This window comes from Scardinius erythrophthalmus (assembly GCF_964197995.2).
Source record: "Scardinius erythrophthalmus genome assembly, chromosome: 8".
Classification (NCBI taxonomy): domain Eukaryota; kingdom Metazoa; phylum Chordata; class Actinopteri; order Cypriniformes; family Leuciscidae; genus Scardinius; species Scardinius erythrophthalmus.
In genome coordinates, this window is record NC_138228.1 from 44,002,785 (window position 1) to 44,021,621 (window position 18,837).

Below are 18,837 nucleotides of genomic sequence, written 5' to 3' on the forward strand. Positions count from 1 at the left end.
ACATTTGATGCTCATGTTGTGATTTCGTCATCATCAATAAGGAGTTGACAACACCTGATCTCACTTGATCTATATCTTTGCTACAACAATTGTGTTTTACAAACACACAGTTACAGCATCCAAAGAAAAGCAAACACAAGAAGTAGGGACCAAGATCCCAACTAAAGCAAACACTGATTACCATAATGGTGACTTCAAATGAAACAAATATCAACATCTAAACCTCTGTTAATTCTCAATAAGAACTTCTGTATCTGACTGAAATAGTCAAAGCATCTGTATTTTATGTCTGTGGTTAAGAGCAGCATGAGTGGCTCATTGGGAAGCACTGTCTGAGTCAGAAAGTCTTTCCTAAGATCTGGTTTCTCTCACGATCCACAGATGTGTGAATTACAGATGCTAAGTTGTCTAAAGTTTTTAAGCTTGTACGGAGGTTCCATGAACGTCTATATCGGACGTGCAGAACACGTCAAAAAAAGACGTCCTAAAAACTTTAATTCTGGCGCCTCAGTGGACGTCTTTTCAACGTACACTTTTGTGACAAAGACGTTGAAAAGCCGTCTTTTGAACATAACAGACAGTAATATAGTGTCGGCCCAGATCCGGCACACATCTGGTACCCACACATGGATTTCATATGGAAGTAAATTAATGACAAATGTTTTTGAAACAAAAAAGCTTGTTGAATTGCACTACTTGAAAAAATATCCATTGCATTAACCCTGCTTGCATTTTAATGCATTGTATTTTTATGGGCTGAAATTAAACATGGTTGTATATTTAAGCAGTGAATATTTCAATTCAAAACATTTCACGGTTTCATTATTAAAACTTCAATAATCCATATTCACTTTTCAGATTTCACTCTCTAAAATGCATTGTATGAAGATCCATCTTTTGTGTTTAACTGAAAAAGTAAAATGGTAAACAAAAGTTTTTTTAATTGTTATTTTTCAATAGGGCCCATTAATATATTTTGAAGAATATGGTTACCCATATTCTTCAAAATATCTTCTTCTGTGTTCAACAGAATACAGAACTTCATACAGGTTTGGAACAACTTGAGGGTGAGTAATAAATGATGACAGAATTATTTTTTTGTGTGTGAACTATCCCTTTAAGCCTGTGACCCGGAAGTGCGTTAACATCACCGGCAAATATACAGATTCCCTTCCGGCCTGTGAACCTAGGCTGCGAGCGTGGATTCTCATCTGTGCTCTTAAAATAATAAAATAATGAGTGTGCCGGCGTTTATTGACATAACGGAGGAGGACCAGGTATGTTTAAGTAATTCACAAGCAGTTTCGCGTCGTTACACACGTAATTAAGCCAAGTAATAGGCCTACGGTTTAATCATGCTTTCAGATGCTAACATCTGTTAGCCTTTAGCTGCTCTCGATAATTACAACGATACCTATCAATTTAACAAACATAAATAGATTTAAATTTGTGCATATTTATGATTCCTCGTGTTTGAGTTGGCGTGGATATTTGGCTTTTTTGAGGCTGACACTCCTTTCCTTAAACCGTCAGTGTGATATTGTGAAGCATCAGCCACGAATCTGCTGTCTGACAACAGAAACCTCTCAACACACAAATATTACACAGTTTGTAACCTACTATGTCTTAAGGGGCTGGATGCTATTTTGGTCAGACATGCATGTGTTTCTTGATGTGATTTAATGTGTAATAATGTCTTCATTTGTAGGCTTCAGAGCTTCGGTCCTATCTGAAATCTAAAGGAGCTGAGATCTCTGAGGAGAATTCAGAAGGAGGCCTCCATGTTGATCTGGCACAGATCATTGAAGCCTGCGACGTCTGCCTCAAAGACGACGATAAAGGTATGAAATAGCTGAAGTTAGCGCTTTAAAGCCTACATGTAGAAGTATATCATTCAGAAGAACATTTTCACCCGCTCTCTGTGTTCCTCTGCAGATGTTGAGAGTGTGATGAACAGCATTGTGTCCCTGTTGCTGATTCTGGAGACGGAGAAACAGGAAGCTCTCATTGAAAGTTTATGTGAGAAGCTGGTGAAGTTTCGTGAGGGGGAACGGCCCTCGCTCAGGATGCAGCTGTGAGTGCTTTTCACTCAGTTGTTGAGAACTTGCAATCTCTATCTTTCTAGTCTTGTTCATTTGCTTCTATTAAACTCTGTGTTCAGCTTGAGCAATCTGTTCCACGGTATGGATGAGAACACACCCGTGAGGCACACTGTGTACTGCAGTCTGATCAAAGTGGCAGCCACCTGCAACGCCATTGCGTTCATCCCTACAGAGCTGGACCAGGTACAGACATCAGCGTGATGCAGAACCGATCCGTGTTTTTCCTTTCCTTTGTTTTTCCTTAATCTACACAAGATGTTTGGGGGAATCTCACAAAGAACTATCAATAAATGTCCAGCTCATATTTCATCTAAAACTTGTAAAACAAGTAATTAAAGGGATAGTTCACTTTGAAATTAATTTTTGATATGTTTTAGCTTACCTCAAGGGCATCCAAGATGTAGGTGTCTTTGTTTCCGCAGTAGTTTCAATTTTGATATTTTTAGGTCAAACCGTTCTTGTCTGTTAGTCATATAATGCAGGTCTATGGTCACTGTCTCAAAACACAAGCACAGAGTCCAAATTAAAACAATTCCCCATCGTCCAAATGAAACAATTCCTCATCATAAGTACACATTGATGGCCTAAGACACGAAACGAGCGGTTTGTGTGAGAAAACGAACAGTATTTATATCGTTTTTATCTCTTGAAAACAGCACACGTCCAAATGGTCTGACGGCGCGGGCGGGTATAGATGTATACATAGATGTCGCCTTGGCTACTGCAGTTCATTGGAAACTATTGTAGCAAAGCGACATCTAGTGTATATATCTATGCGGGTATAGATGTATACACTAGATGTCGCCTTCGCTACTGCAGTTCATTGGAACGAAACCGTAGCCAAGGCGACATCTATGTATATATCTATACCCGCCCGCGCCGTCAGATCATTTGGACGTGTGCTGTTTTCAAGAGCTAAAAACGATATAAATACTGTTCGTTTTCTCACACAAACCGCTCGTTTCGTGTCTTAGGCCATCAATGTGTACTTATGATGGGGAATTGTTTCATTTGGACGATGGGGAATTGTTTTAATTTGGACTCTGTGCTTGTGTTTTGAGACAGTGACCACAGACCTGCATTATATGACTAACAGACAAGAACGGTTTGACCTAAAAATATCAAAATTGAAACTACTGCGGAAACAAAGACACCTACATCTTGGATGCCCTTGAGGTAAGCTAAAACATACCAAAATTTCATTTCAAAGTGAACTATCCCTTTAAACCCCCTTTCCCCATTTGTCAGGAGCCCACTGTAAAAAATTATATATTTAAATACATTTGTACAATATGTTGTATATTATAAGATGTAGATTGTATAAATGTAATCGTTACGCCAGTAGTTGGCAACAAGTGAGTGTTCAAATGTCACTGAATAGTTTATACAAAGATTTGTTTGTCATTGAATCATTAATTTAACCCATTTTTTTTTTTTTCTAAATAATTAAATCAAATTGATTAAATATTTTTTTAAATAGACTGCTGCATTAACATAATCAGAATTATGGGAGAATCATGATCTCTATTCAAAAAAAAAAAAAGTGATTCTCATTTTATCCAGATTCGTGCAGCGTTAGTGTCCAGATGGGTGTGAATATTACAGTAAAGAAAAGGAGATTGCTTTGTGTGTTACCGTAATGAGCATTTGGAGTGGGAATGTGCTTAATTTCACTGAAAATAAGGTTATAATGCAATACATTTTGCCAGGATATATAGTGAACAATATATCATGTTTCTTTTTTTTTATGGACCTCATGATGATTAATCAAAATGTCACTTAGATCTTTTGGTGAAAAACTTCTCTCTGGTGACATATTAAGGTCTTCTCCAATCATTTAATCTTAAATCACGATCACGTTTATCTGCCTCCACGTTTGACACCAATCAGAAACCGTTGAGTAAAACCAAGTCCTGTCCTTTTTTTCTGCTTCAATAATGTTACTCTCTGATGTGCATCACAAAATTAAAGAAAAGATGGTTTCATCATGACTTTAATTAAATTATTTTATTTTGAATATATACAGGCCAAAAGTTTGGAAACATTACTATTTTTAATGTTTTTGAAAAGTTTCTTTTGCTCATCAAGCCTGCATTTATTTGATCAAAAGTGCAGAAAAAAAATTAATATTGTGATATATTATTACAATTTAAAATAATTGGTTTTCAATGTATTATACTTTAAATTATCATTTATTTCTGTGATGCAAAGCTGAATTTTCAGGATCATTACTCCAGTCTATCACATGATCCTTTAGAAATCATTCTAATATTCTGATTTATTATGAGTGTTGGAAACAGTTCTGCTGCCTAATATATTTGATGAATAAAAGGTTAAAAAGAACTGCATTTATTCAAAATAAAAAATATATTTTCTAATAATATAAATCTTCTTTACGATCACTTTTTTATCAATTTAACACATCCTTGCTGAATAAAAGTATTAATTTATTTTTAAAAAAAAAGAAAGAAAAAAAATACTGACCCCAAATTACTGACCAGTAGTGTATTTTGTTGTTACAAAAGATTTCTATTTTTTTTTTTTTTTTAAATTTGCTTTTTTTTTTTTACTTTTTATTCATCAAAGTATCCTAAAAAAGTGTCACAGGTTATGGAAAAATATTAAGCAGCAGAACTGTTTCCAACTTTGATAATGAATCATCATATTAGAATGATTTCTGAAGGATAGACTGGAGTAATGATCCTGAAAATTCAGCTTTGCATCACAGGAATAAATCATAATTTAAAGTATAATAAATTAAAAAACAATTATTTTTAAATTGTAATATATCACAATATTACATTTTTTTCTGTATTTTTGATCAAATAAATGCAGGCTTGATGAGCAGAAGAAACTTCTTTCAAAAACATTAAAAATAGTAATGTTTCCAAACTTTTGACCTGTACTGTATATTTGTTATGGAGGGTGGAATATGATCTGGAAATTTCTTTGTGAGATTAACCTATATAGCCATCATTAGCTTTTTAACCCTAAAACTGCTTATTTCTCTTAGTTCCACAGTATTAATGTCATTATTCCTGACAATAAAAAGTAAAATCGTGAAGCTTGATTGGTGTTTTGTGTCGTATGCAGGTGCGGAAGTGGATCACAGACTGGAATCTGAATACAGAGAAGAAACACACTCTGCTCCGCCTGGTGTATGAAGCGCTGGTCGACTGCAAGAAGAGGTGCCCGTAGAAGAAGCACTGCTCTCGAACATTTCAGGTCAGGGATTGTGTGTTTTGCTCATTTGGCCTTTCTCTTGTCTCTTTCAGTGAAGCTGCAGCCAAAGTAATGGTGGAGTTGCTGGGCAGTTACACAGAGGACAATGCTTCGCAAGCCCGAGTGGATGCACACAGGTAAGACTTTCTCTTTTCACTTCCACCGCTCAGTTTTGATCTGTTGTCTTAGAGAATAACACATGCGGCCTGCTCTCCCAGGTGCATCGTCCGTGCCCTGAAGGACCCAAGCACCTATCTGTTCGACCATCTCCTGATTTTGAAACCGGTGCGTTTCCTGGAGGGAGAACTCATCCATGATGTAAGAAAAGAAATTTTTTTTATTATATATTTAAATCGTTATATGTGTAGAAAGCCTCTGGAGTAAATGCCCTTTTCTCCTTCCAGCTCCTCACTATCTTTGTCAGCGCAAAGCTTGCCGCGTATGTGAAGTTTTACCAGAGCAACAAAGACTTCATTGAGTCTCTCGGTGAGTACAGTCTTAACTATGATGACACTCTTAACACCGAGTCCTAACCAGATGCGATTCGGCGCGTTAAATCATAGTTTTTGTCCTAACAAGCCACGTCAGTGAAACTCTATGATACTATTTCTGCGATGGTCACGGCTGGAACAACAACATATAAAGTTTGGCGATCTCAGATAATGTTTATGTGCTTAAAGTTTCTAATGCGAGTTTGAATATCATTTTGCGTGACCTTTTAAAGCCACACTGAAAGCGACAATGGATAATTCAACTCAGATCTTGAAAATAAAGGAAACAAGAACGGTCAAACTCAAACAGTCAGCTCTGTATGAACAAACAAGCCTGTTCCATGACACAGACTGTTTCAGTCACGCTATCAAGAATGTATTTGTGGATTTTTTTTTTACCTTTCTGACTCGCTTGAATGTTGTAAATCTGAGTTAAAAGTGGTTGGGTGGGGCTGGTTACTGTATTATGATTGAAATTGTGAAATTAATAGGAATAGTAATGAAAACAACAACTTTTTTTATAACTTGCATACATTGTAATTTATTATAATTATTATTGATTATTTTTTACAATGCAATATAGATTATTGCCAGAGGTGGGTAGTAACGAAGTACATTTACTTCGTTACATTTACTTGAGTATTTTTTTGGAAAAATTGTACTTTTAAGAGTAGATTTGAATGTGGGTACTTTTACTTAAACTCGAGTACATTTCTAATGAAAAAACTGTACTTTTACTTAGTTACGTGGGGCGACGTTCCTCTCGTTACTTTATTTTAATGCAATATGTGTTGTTAAATGCGTAGTTTATTCCAAGCGTGCTGTATCTTTTTTCCTGGGTTTGAGCGATGCTCAATTCACAAATGAATCACTCTTTTGAGTCGATTCTGTTCAAAGACTTCATCAAACAACAAGTTAGATTTGTCTAAATCGGTTCGCGAATCAGTTTGAATGATCTGTTCAGTTCCTGCACGCACTGAATCGTCGTAACAGGAAGATTTAAGAGCATCAAGAGCGTTAGATGAAGTGGCCGTGGACCTACAGTACAGTCAGTGAGAGCAAATCTGCAAATGCATCATATTTTTGCCAGCGATGAAGATCTTTATTAGTTGAACATCTTCGTATGTTGTCTGAATGAATGATTCCACAGGACGATATATTCGATTTCATTTCACTCAGGTAATACATTTTACAACCAAACAGATTATTACGCCACGATAGCACTACTAGAACTACTATGACATTACCAGTTTTTTGGACATATATATTAATTTATAGCTTACATTAAATAAGCTACCATTGTTCACAGTTTATGAACACCCGCCATCCCGCGGTATTGTGTGTATTGTTGCGCAGTGGTGTGCGAACTCGACTTGAAAACGAATGCCTTTGCCTGCCGTAGACACAGAGTTAACCAGTTTAAACATGCTTGCAGAAATATACATTTGATTATATTTTGGAGAACAGACAGAAGAAGATCCGTCAATGTATTTTTTTTTTTTTTTTCAGATGTTAAGTAGCAGTCATGAGCACGAGCACATGTGAAGAGTTTTAACTCCTTCTTCTCTGTGTCAATTACATGCCGTTGAATGCAACACTCTGCAGATTCACCTTATTTCGACATTGTCTAATAATCCAAATGTAGTTGTACAAGTTACTATTATACAAACCAACGGACAGGCAAAATCTAAATATAATTTTATATATATGACGACTTCAGAGGCAAAAGCCTCTAAGTACCATCTGAAATTTTCTTCTAAAAGAGCATTTTTATCAAGCTTGTATGTTTATGGTCAGTTATTCCACTTAAATGGCAATGAAAAGTATCTATTAATTGTCATTAAAGTGAAATTACTGAACTTAAATATACGAGCTTGATAAAAATGCTCAGAGGCTTTTGCATCATGAAGTCTTCATATATATATATATATATATATATATATATATATATATAAATATATAGCCTAGGTCTATATGATCCGAAGTAAGTTACTCGCTACTTGGGTAGTTTTTTCATTGGATACTTTTTTACTCTTACTCAAGTAACTATTAAGATTATTACTTTTACTTTTACTTTGAGTAAATATTTCTATAAGTACTTGTACTTTTACTCGAGTACAGTTTTTGGATACTCTACCCACTTCTGATTATTGCAGTATTTCTTCATTAATTTGATCAAATAAAGAATATTTTTAATAATAATAATAATTTTGGGGGGCAGTAATATTCATTTTATAATGGTTCTATAATAATCAAGTTATTTATTTTTTGTTAAATTTATTACCACTGTTATTTAGTTTTAAGGAGTGTTCATATTTAAAATTACATTTAATAAAATGTAATTTCTGTCCGTTGCCGCTCCTCTTTAATTTGTTTTTAAATGCACTGGACTGTTCAGGCACGCACACGCGTCTGGAGTCTGTGTTGCTGTTGTGTCGCTGGACTGGTGGAATTTGAGTCTCAGCAGTTTCAGTTCTTTTAAAAGGCAAACGTTAATTAGAGCAAAATCCTCCCTGCCATTGACCAGCGACAGCCAGCTCAGACCAGTCCTGATGAAGTGTTGATCTAACAGTGAGAGTCCACCGCACCTCCCTCTGAACCCTGAAGGAAATGCCTCATTGACCTTCTACTCATTTTGATTATTTTATAATTAATACAAACAGATTTTCTGTTGAGAGGGTGAAACTATTTACAGTCAACGTCAGCAGTAATCTTTTTCACCTACATCCTATGACAAGAATAAGGTTAAAAAAATCCCCAGTTGATTGATTACATTAAGACTTGCAGACAAGTTTTCTGAAATGGTATGTTTAAATATGCAAATGAGGCATTATCTGATTAAATATGCACAAATTTGAATACGGTTCCAGAACAGATATCTGAACATTGGATAAAGCCAGTGGATTTTTGAGATTTTTTTCACTCCATAAATTAGAGAATACTGTCAACACATTTTCATGTTTTCAGGAATAGAATTTTTGTATAAAATCAAGCATATGAAGCAAACCTCTGTTAAAACTGTAAAGTTTGGTGTATGTGCTGCTGAAATGGAGATTTATGGCTCAGTGCAGGAGAAACAACACTTTAAAGATAAGTATTGCAATTGAAATCTACAGATGCAAATAGATAAAGTACAATAAAATAAAAACAAGTGGATTTTTTTCCACTAGTCTGAAACATGTTATGAAAAGCCAAATAGCCCAAAATATAAATTTGTCCCATTCGTTTTCTCCTTCAGAAGCTTTGCGAACGATCTAATTGAATCACCAACAGCAAAATATTGTTTATTAAGACTATTGATTATAGTCATTGCCTTTAAAGTATATCATAAATATTCAGTCAATATAGAGTTTAATTTACAGTTATTCATAATGCAAAAATGGCAAGAGAATGTTTGTCATTTTTTGTAGCAATATTAAAAACAACTGTTATTAAGAAGTGCTAATGTAGAATTCTGTTCTTAATAAATGTCAACAAGTAAGGGATAATCCAGGGCTAGCAGAGCATTCAATTGTTTTAATGCACGACGTGAAGGCAAAGAACTGCCCGATGCGAAGCGGAGTTTTAATGCACAGCTAGCTGTGGATTATCACGCTTATATCATGTTTGTTTGCCAGCATTGACAACTTAAAGCTGGTATTGATGTTTGCTGCACATTGTGTGACTGGAAGGGTAAAAATTACGCTTATTTTCGTCAGTTACGGCTCGTTAGATCTAGCATTCTGCCCGCTTTGAATCAGACACAGAGATAAAGTAGTGCGTAAGATTACATTTATTTCAATGAATGATTACAGCATTTATTTGATTTAATCGTCGAGGGAGAGAGAAAGAGAGAGACCTGCGTCTGTTCAGCGTCTCTCCCCTCGTTGCTGAAAAATACAATGTAGTGTTTCATTAGCGAAGCTATTTTATTATAGAAGTCACGGTGCATTTACTTCTGGTGTCTGTGTTAATGCATCTTCATTTAATTTGCTTGTGGCAGAAGTTTTCAACTTTTCAAGCGCCAACGCAGGCGTCAGCCAATCGGATCGCCTTATGCAAATACCCTAGCATGTTGCAGTCCAAGCTGGAAGTAATGGACTGGCTGGCATGGAATGGATTGGCTGTTGTGACTATTACGGTCGCGTCAGCACCAGGCTTGAGTGCAGTGTCACAGAGCAGCGTTGATGACAAGTTTCTGTGCTCCTGAATGTTTCTGTCTGTGCGCAGCGTGATTTTGGTGTGCGCTTCAATGAAAACAGTTGAATTGAGTATTCGGACAGACCATGGTACTGTGCTTTAAGGATCAAACTACTGAGTACTGAATGCTTGGTGTTGTGTTTTCAGGTTTGTCTCATGAGCAGAACATGGCAAAAATGAGGCTGTTGACGTTCATGGGCATGGCGGTAGAGATGAAGGAGATCTTATTTGACACCATGCAGCAGGAGCTGCAGATCGGTGCTGAAGATGTGGAGGCCTTCGTCATTGACGGTATGTAAAATGAATGTTAAAAAAAGCTTGTTATTGGACAAAAACACACACACTTTTATACATATTGTGTTTTTCTGTTCATTTCTAGCTGTTCGAACCAAAATGGTCTATTGCAAGATCGACCAGACGCAGCGGAAGGTTGTGGTGAGGTAAGTCGGTGCCGCCTTTCCGTTTCAAACAAGTTGAAAACACACTCAAAACAGCGCTTCTCAATTCCAGTCCTTATAAATAGTTTAATAAAACATTTATTTTCATATAAAAAATATTAGGGCATATGATGCTATTTTAAAAAGTCATTATTTTGTTTATTGAATGTAATAGAATAGGTTAACATGCTTTGATGGTCAAAAAACACGTGTTTTTTTTTTGCACTTTTCCCAGTCTGTCTGAAACACGCTGATTTCTATAAAGCCCCTCCTTCTGAAAAGCACAGAGTGCTCTGATTGGCCAGCTGACCCAGTGCGTTGTGATTGGCCGAACACCTCAAGCGTGTCAGAAATTTAACGCCCGTGAGTTTTAGCTTCCAATGCTTCTAAAGCAACTGTAAACACAAACAGTTAATAATGTTGTCAGTTTGATCAGTTATAACCCGAATCAGATTCTGTAAATGCGGAAGCGTGTCCCAAAAACATCATTGGCCAACTATGATCACAAGTTCCATTGAATTGTGTTGTAACAACAAAACTTGCAGCCACAGTTGTCTTTGGGAAATGTACCCAGATCCATCGGTATACCAACATTGGAACGCCACATGATGACGACAATACTACGTTTGACTGAAGCTGATGTCACATTGTGATGTAGACAATTTCCGGAAGTAATATCTGGTCTTTAAACAGGGCTTTTGGCAGTGTAAGAATAAATCCCTTTTGTGGGAGCTTTGTTACTTTGCAGATCTTATAACAGATACACGCTAAATGGAAAACATTAAAAAGCATTGTCTGTAACAGACATTTATCGCATAGTTAAGCACTTTAAATATGACAATTTATATGAATTAATTTAATAGTAATTTAATGCTTATATTCCAGGACTGGAATTGAGAAGCACTGCTGTAAAGGAATAAGTTGTATTGGTCCACAGCAGGTGTAGTGCTGATGTGATTGTGCTTGTGTCTCTCCTCCTGCAGCCACAGCACACACCGCACCTTTGGCAAACAGCAGTGGCAGCAGCTCTTCGACACACTGAGCTCCTGGAAGCAGAATCTGGCTACCGTGAAGAGCAGCCTTCAGACGCTCTCTCCCACTGCCTGACACGGCAGCTTCAGTTTTATACACATCTAATAAAAGACTCATGAAGACCAGTTTTGATTGTGCACTGTTTTTTCTTTTAATCAGTGATGTATAAAGGATAATGGGCAGTCAGATGGTCATCGTTGTAAAACGAACCCCTTCATGCTCCATGGAGCCTTTATCACTCTGAAAGGGTTTATTTATCATTTTGACCCGCTGAATGAACATCCCTCTTATCACATGGCTACTCATCAAATGAGTAAGAGGAAATGCAGTATTGATTTGGTAATAAAAATACAGATCCTCTTAGGTGACTTATGCACAAATGTTTAGCATTCAGTGTTATGGGTTTGTTCAAGCCCCTTAAATATGAGCAACAGGAATATTAAACCACTAAATATGACCTCATTAATCCTCTCAGACATTAACCATCAGGAATACACCTTGGCTGCTTCCAAAATGCCATTCTTCTCTATGATATAATATGCAACAAACAGGATGTGAAAATGGTGTGCAAATAGTGTTTAGAAATCAGCCGAAAAGAACCTACTACTTCCGGACAGTGTGCATCCGATGGACACTTTACTATCCCTTACTATACATGACAATGACAACATGATGAATGTAGTACGTCCGGATTGATACTACAATCATTCATACTGTATAGAAGACACTTTTGTTTATAAAGTTGGCATAAAATGTAAGTTGCAATAGTCTTTTAGTCGCTATTGTGATGTTTATCTGAGAGAAACCGCTTCCCGAACAAGAAAAAATGTCCATGGGGAATTGATTGGATGGTTGTGGTTTGCTATTGGTCAATCTTGTGAGTGACAGGTTGTCCCGCCCTCACACCATAAACATATCTGATTAAACATAATCAGAGAAGAGAAGAGATGTCGCTGCAAGAGGGAGGGGAAGATAATTTGATTAAAGATTCCAAGGCATATGAATAAATAAATAAAAACAATGATGTGCCCAGATAAATCATTTATAATAAATACTACAATATTTCATAAAAAAATAAGAATTGTCAGTTTTGATTTCTTTTTGACTTTAATGGGTAATGATTTAGAAGAGGTACTCGTAGAATATGCTTATTTCGGACGCAGCCCTCGAGTGTGAGAGTGATGTAAATAATGAAGGATATCCTGGTGAAACTGGATGTGAATGTGAGAGACAGAATTCCCTGGTTAATGGATTCAACCAACCATTCAGTGTGTCTTTATTTGGCACAGGGGTGTCCAAACTCGGGCCCGGTCGCCGCTGTCCTGCAGAGTTTATCTCCAGCTTGCCTCAGTGGTCAGGACAGTGGTCGACCAGGAGCAGGATTGGAGACCCCTGATTTAGCAGGACAAATATTAGGCCTAACTCTGGAAATGAGAGGATGATGATTAAGAAACTTTTCACCCTTTAGACATGTTAATAGTTGCATTAAATATTGTCAGATAAAAGTCAACACATTTTCAGCCCAGCTGATTTTGACGCTGAACACTGGAGCACGTGTTGAGCCAAACTGAGAGAAAAACATTGTATATTAATGAACTTCTAAACTTTTCCTGTTCCTTCCCTTCTTCACTATCTACTTTGCACTCACTATCCCAGGTTAACAGTTCAGGCTCAAATGATGTGTTGTATGAGATTTACCAGTTATCTCTCCCTCTCTCTATCCACTGTGTCCGATTTCACGACCCCGTTTTATCATGATCTGATACAGGTTGAATCATATTTCTGCTGAGAGAAGTCGTAATGTTTCTTATCTCTCTGATTAAATGGTGGCCCCACAAAGTATAGGCACTTAGAAATGGATTTCATTGCATTAGTGGATGAATGAAGTCTGTTTTCCTCAAGTTCACACAGGTGTAGTTCATCATAATAACATTAAAATAATATAGACACCACATGATCCTCTAATATTTGACAAGACATGTAATGAGGAGGGTTGAGGAAAGACCTGGCAACCTACCCCGGAAAATCATCAGCAAGCCATACGCAAGAGACTGTCCATGAATTTTTTTTGCAATGATTTTTACAGGGATAGGTCCATAGAATCACCAAATGTCGGATATGACTGAAATGGTAAATGAATGAAAAAAAAAAATATATATATATACATATATATATACTGTATATATCAATAGGGTAGGGGAGACCGGGGACAGTTGCAACACTTTTTGCATTTCTCTCAGTTACTCAGAGACTATTTGGACTAGACCAACTAAATTTGTATATATTAAACTTGCATCTGTCTGCTAATTACCCATACCATTTAAAGATGATTACATATGACATATCGTTCACAGTATTTATTTGAATGGAAGAAGCCAGATGTTGCAACTGACCCCGACCCAGGGGACGGTTGCAACACAACGCAGGGATGGTTGCAACATGTTAAAAATACCTTAAATTTCACTAATTAACTTTAGCTTTTTGTCTCAATGAGCATATAATTCTGAAAATATGAACTGTTTTAGGCCTACTATAATATTATAGTAGGCTATTATTTATTTATACAAAAATAGTATTGTAGCCTATAATTTATTTATTTAGTCATATTTATCAAATAACAGTTATTGAGTTTTATTTGTTTGTGTGTAAAACATAGGCCTACATAGATTCAGTGTGCAGGTGTTACAGATGCTATTCAATCTCTCCATATTTCAGTGTCAGACAGGAAGAATTGAACAATTTGCAATGCAACAAATTTATTAAACATGCAATTTATAACTTGTTGCAACCGTCCCCAACACTAACCATGACAAAAAATCATTTGCCTGCTAGATACACTAACTTTGACACATGCTAACCATGTCACTTAGAAGTCAACAAAACGATAATTCAAACTAAGTTTTGATTAATTCATACAAAATGGCAGGACGAAAAATACATCTCATGAAAAAATTGAATGAATATCAATAAATGCAGCAGCAGATGTTGAATAAGTCTTCTGTCTTCTTGGTGGGGGGAGGGTCTAACTGCGCATGTGCAGTACGTGTCATCACTCTAGCATGTTTCTGATTGGAGGAATAAAACTTGTTGCAACTGTCCCCGGTCTCCCCTACAAGAGTATCCTATTCAAATCAATGTGATAAATGATTTAGGTCAAAAGTAATCTAAAAGTAATTAAATAGTAGCCAGATTACATTACGTAAAATGTGTAATCTAATAGATTACATTTCTAACTGCATTTTTAGCATGTAAATTGTATTCAGTAATAGACTACAATTTGTAAGTAATCTACCCAGCACTCACTAATTTTAATATTCAGATGAGATTGATAAAATGAGATTTTGTGGCATCTACTGTATGTTCAAGACTTCTTGTAACAAACTTCTTTTTGCAAAATGTTTTGCTTGTGCTTTTTTTTCCCTTTAAAATAAATTCCACTTGGTTAGATATTTTTTTAATGTAGTTCAATGACTTTCAGACTTTTTCCGAGTTTATCTAAAGTGTTCAAAGGGGGGACTCTGCATATAATTCATAACTTTATGTGTGAAAACACATTTTGTTTGTAATAAAATGCCTGCAGGCTGTTGAGTAATAGTTGGGTGATTTTCTGCTGAGCTTAAAACGTTTTGCCAAAGTTGGTGAAAAGTCGATATCTTAATTTCAGAGCATTATAAACAGAATAAATCATTTCCTCGGCATGAGTTTATAAACTTGGCATACTTCCCACACTATAAAACATGAATCCAGCAACATAGCAGGAGGTATTTCCCATTGTAGAGAAATTATCGCATTTCCAGCAGACCCTGGTTTATCCATCATTATTCCTCCAGAGCGGAGCGCATGTTTCAAATCCTCAGGGGTTCTGACGAGTTGAACGTCGTCTGGTCTTACACAGCAGATAAAGACAGGAATGTGAGCTTTATATTAGCTCGGTGTGGACAGACGCTGCTTAACTGCATCAGCATTCTTGCAGCCGCTACAACAGTGTCCAGACCCCTGCTGAAGGACGGGGGAAACGCTGAAGCCTATCACTGGTCAATTAGCACCAGTCTCCACGAGGAGCACACATACATCACTGTTAAACTGGGGACTTTTCCAGGAGATCATCTGGGTGAGGCAGAAAATGAGTTGCTTTCCCCAGAAAGTGATGAGGTTTATCTGTGATGTTTGGCATTTTCAAGATGTTTATAAAAATGCAATTATTTTTTGTGGTCTCCATGGAGCATTAAGTCATCTTGTCAGCTGCACCGTGGATTATATATGTTAATGCATTGCAAGCCTTGTTGATGTTAGATAAATGCCAAAAATTTTCCTTAAACATAATACCATAATAGTACATTAACGATATATACTCTTGGGAATGGTTTTTGGACTAGAAAAGGCTGAGATTATTACGAATCTGCGGCCTTTAATTATAACCCCGGACTCCTCAAGGGTCAAAGGCAGCGCTTTAGTTTCCTGACACTGAACATGCCATCAGTTTAAGGCCTGTATGACTTACATAGAGGTTTTATGGGACAGCACTAAAGCAGCAGAAAATTAAATCCAGTTTACAATCTAAATTTTAGGTTTAAAGTTTTAAGATTTGAAACTCTAACCCCCGGTTCACAGACAAGGCTCAAGCCTAAGCAACTTGTACTGACAAATCTTAAAATATGTCAGTGCCATTGTTTTGTCTCAAGAATAAATGCCCTAATTGAACTTAAGCCTAATCTCGGCTTAATCTAAGCCCTGTCTGTGAAACCAGGCCTAAATGTTTGTTTTCTGTAGTGGTTATGTTGATCTCAGAATTTTTTTTTTCTTCTGAACAAAAATTCCATAGATTTTGTTGTTGTAGTTGTTTGGTAAACAAGGGAACACATTCAGATAAGAGTCATCTACACTATATGGACAAATGAATTGGGACACCTGACTATTACACCAACAGTGACTGTTATGAGATCTCATTCTAAATATAGACATTAATATGAGGCTTGCCTTTGCCGCTATAAAAGCTTCCACTCTTCTGGGAAGGCTTCCACAAGATTTTGGAGTGTTTCTGTGGAAATTTTTGCCCATTCATCCAGTAGAGTATTTGTGAGGTCAGACGCTGATGTTGGTCGAGAAGACTTGGCTCGCAAACTACGTTCCAGTTCATCCCAAGGGTGTTTAACGGGGTCGGTGTCAGGGCTCTGTGCGGGTCAGTCAAGTTCTTCCACAGCAAACTCATCCAATCGTGTGTTTATGGACGTTGCTTTGAGCACTGGGGCACAGTCATGCTGGAATAGAGAAGGGCCTTCCCTAAACTGTTCCCACAAAGATGAGAGAATAGCATTGCCTTGGAATGTTGAAGCATTACGATTTCCCTTCACTGGAAGTAAGGCCTAGCCCAACCCCTGAAAAACAGCCCCACGCCAGTATCCCTCCTCCACCAAACTTTACAGTTGGCACAATGCAGTCAGTCAGGTAATGTTCTCCTGCTAACCACCAAACCCTGACTCGCCCATCAGATTGACAGAAGTGTGTTCTGTGATTCGTCACTCCCCAGAACAGGTTTCCACCGCTGGCGTGTTAAACACACTCCATCCGATGCTTGGGATTGTACTTCGGGATGTGAGGCTCGCATGCAGCTGCTCGGCCATGGAAACCCATGAAGCTCCCGCCGCAGTTTTTGTGCTGATATTAATGCTGATTCTGATTAGGAAGTTTGTAACTCTGTGGAATCGTCAGAGAGTTGATGACTTTAAGCGCTCAGTGACACCGCTCTGTGACTATATGAGCTGCGTCCCGATTCAGAGGCTGCATCCTTCGAATGCCGATTGTGTCTCAACGGTGCGACGAAGGCTCCTTCAAATGTGGCCTTCGTTTCCCGTGCAAAAGGATACAACAGATGGATCCTTCACGGCCTTGCCTACCCCAGAATTAATTGTGTGCCAGTGACGACAGGAGAAATTGCTGAATTACACCTTTAAACGCAAGTATTGGGTTTCAGCTTACTCAAATATCTATGATACAAATGTAAAAATGAAGAGATCTTTAAAGCTGTTCAAATGTTGACATATCTTACTAAGATGCAATTATATATAGTTTGTACTCTTTATTATGTACAGAAATTGACCATATTTAGACAGTTTGTGAACCCTGTTTTGTTTTCAGACAGTTTAATATATCAGCAGCTGTCACAGTTTCTAAATGACAAGAACAGTCCTCCATACGCTACCGTCCTATTTAAGGGCTCAGTCCAATCTTCGCGCCTTCAAAGGACACAGCCTCTGGATTGGGAACAGCTATGGTCTTACTCTGAGTTGTTTCTAATAATACCACTTACAGTTGACCGAATATCTAGCAGGGATGGAATTTCTCGAACTGACTTATTGCAAAGTTGGCATCCTATCATGTACTAAGCTTGAATTCACTGAGCTATTCAGAACTACCCACTTTATTCACAAATATTTGATAATGTAGACTGCATGGCTGTGGCAATCTGATTGAAACACCCGAATTCAATAATTAAGAGGTGTGCCCCAATATTTTTTGTCCATACAGTGTATAATATAAAGATATAAAAAGTTGCTCTCAGGACTAATGGTGTTTCTCGCTCAGTTGGGGCAAGTTTTCACATGCATTTTACATTTTGTAATTTTATACATTCAAATTCATTAGGCTAATTATTAAATTAATACTTACCTTTTCCATTGTGGCTGTCCAGAACAATAACTTTGGAAGTGTTCAAAATGTTTTATACAGAAGTTATAATTTAATTATAAGTTAAAATACTGAACAACAAGTCCACTCTGAGTATAATATTCTCTGGATTATAAATTGTGACAACTAGCTTCAATCTCCCCATATTTTGGAAACTCTGTTAGTGTCAAATTAATAAATGAGAAGATTATGAAACTGAAATGTAACTTCTGCACAAGAACTGTGGACAGCAAGTTTTCACTGCCATCTAGTGGTTCATGTAAGTAACATCAACCTGTGGCTCAAATGCCTGGTTTAAAGTCCCCATGAAATCAAAACTGAACTTTTATTGGCTTTTAGTGTGAATATGTTAGCCTTATTGTTATATATATATATAAGCTAGTGTGCTCCAAAACAATGACAAAATTTGCATTTAGAAGATATAAGCGTTCAAAACTTCTCTCACTTCCACCAATGAGGATCAATGATTTTGATGACATCATGCTGCACTTCAGCTTCTCATCAGATTTTCTGTCCAATCAAATGCTCTCTAGAATCTGAAGCTCCACCCCCTACATTATAAATAAATCAGTCATTTGTGGTGAATGGTACATACTGCACTATATAGGCGATTCAATCACTATAACGATTCAGACAGTGTAAATATGCTTTCCGTTGGGGTGAATGAAGTCTGGTTTCATGTTAGTGTCA

The 18,837-nt window shown here is 37.0% G+C and overlaps 1 protein-coding gene across 1 annotated transcript; it reads left to right on the forward strand.

The window, feature by feature from the left end:
* The first annotated feature begins 1,102 nt into the window (after window positions 1–1,102).
* Window positions 1,103–11,588, forward strand: eif3m (eukaryotic translation initiation factor 3, subunit M). The gene is made up of 11 exons (XM_081371745.1): window positions 1,103–1,277; window positions 1,709–1,841; window positions 1,936–2,074; window positions 2,162–2,285; window positions 5,196–5,290; window positions 5,378–5,461; window positions 5,543–5,642; window positions 5,729–5,810; window positions 10,142–10,285; window positions 10,374–10,434; window positions 11,415–11,588. Exons 1-11 carry the CDS (start codon window positions 1,236–1,238, stop codon window positions 11,536–11,538), a joined length of 1,128 nt encoding a protein of 375 aa, XP_081227871.1. The 5' UTR covers window positions 1,103–1,235; the 3' UTR covers window positions 11,539–11,588.
* The last annotated feature ends 7,249 nt before the right edge of the window (window positions 11,589–18,837 follow it).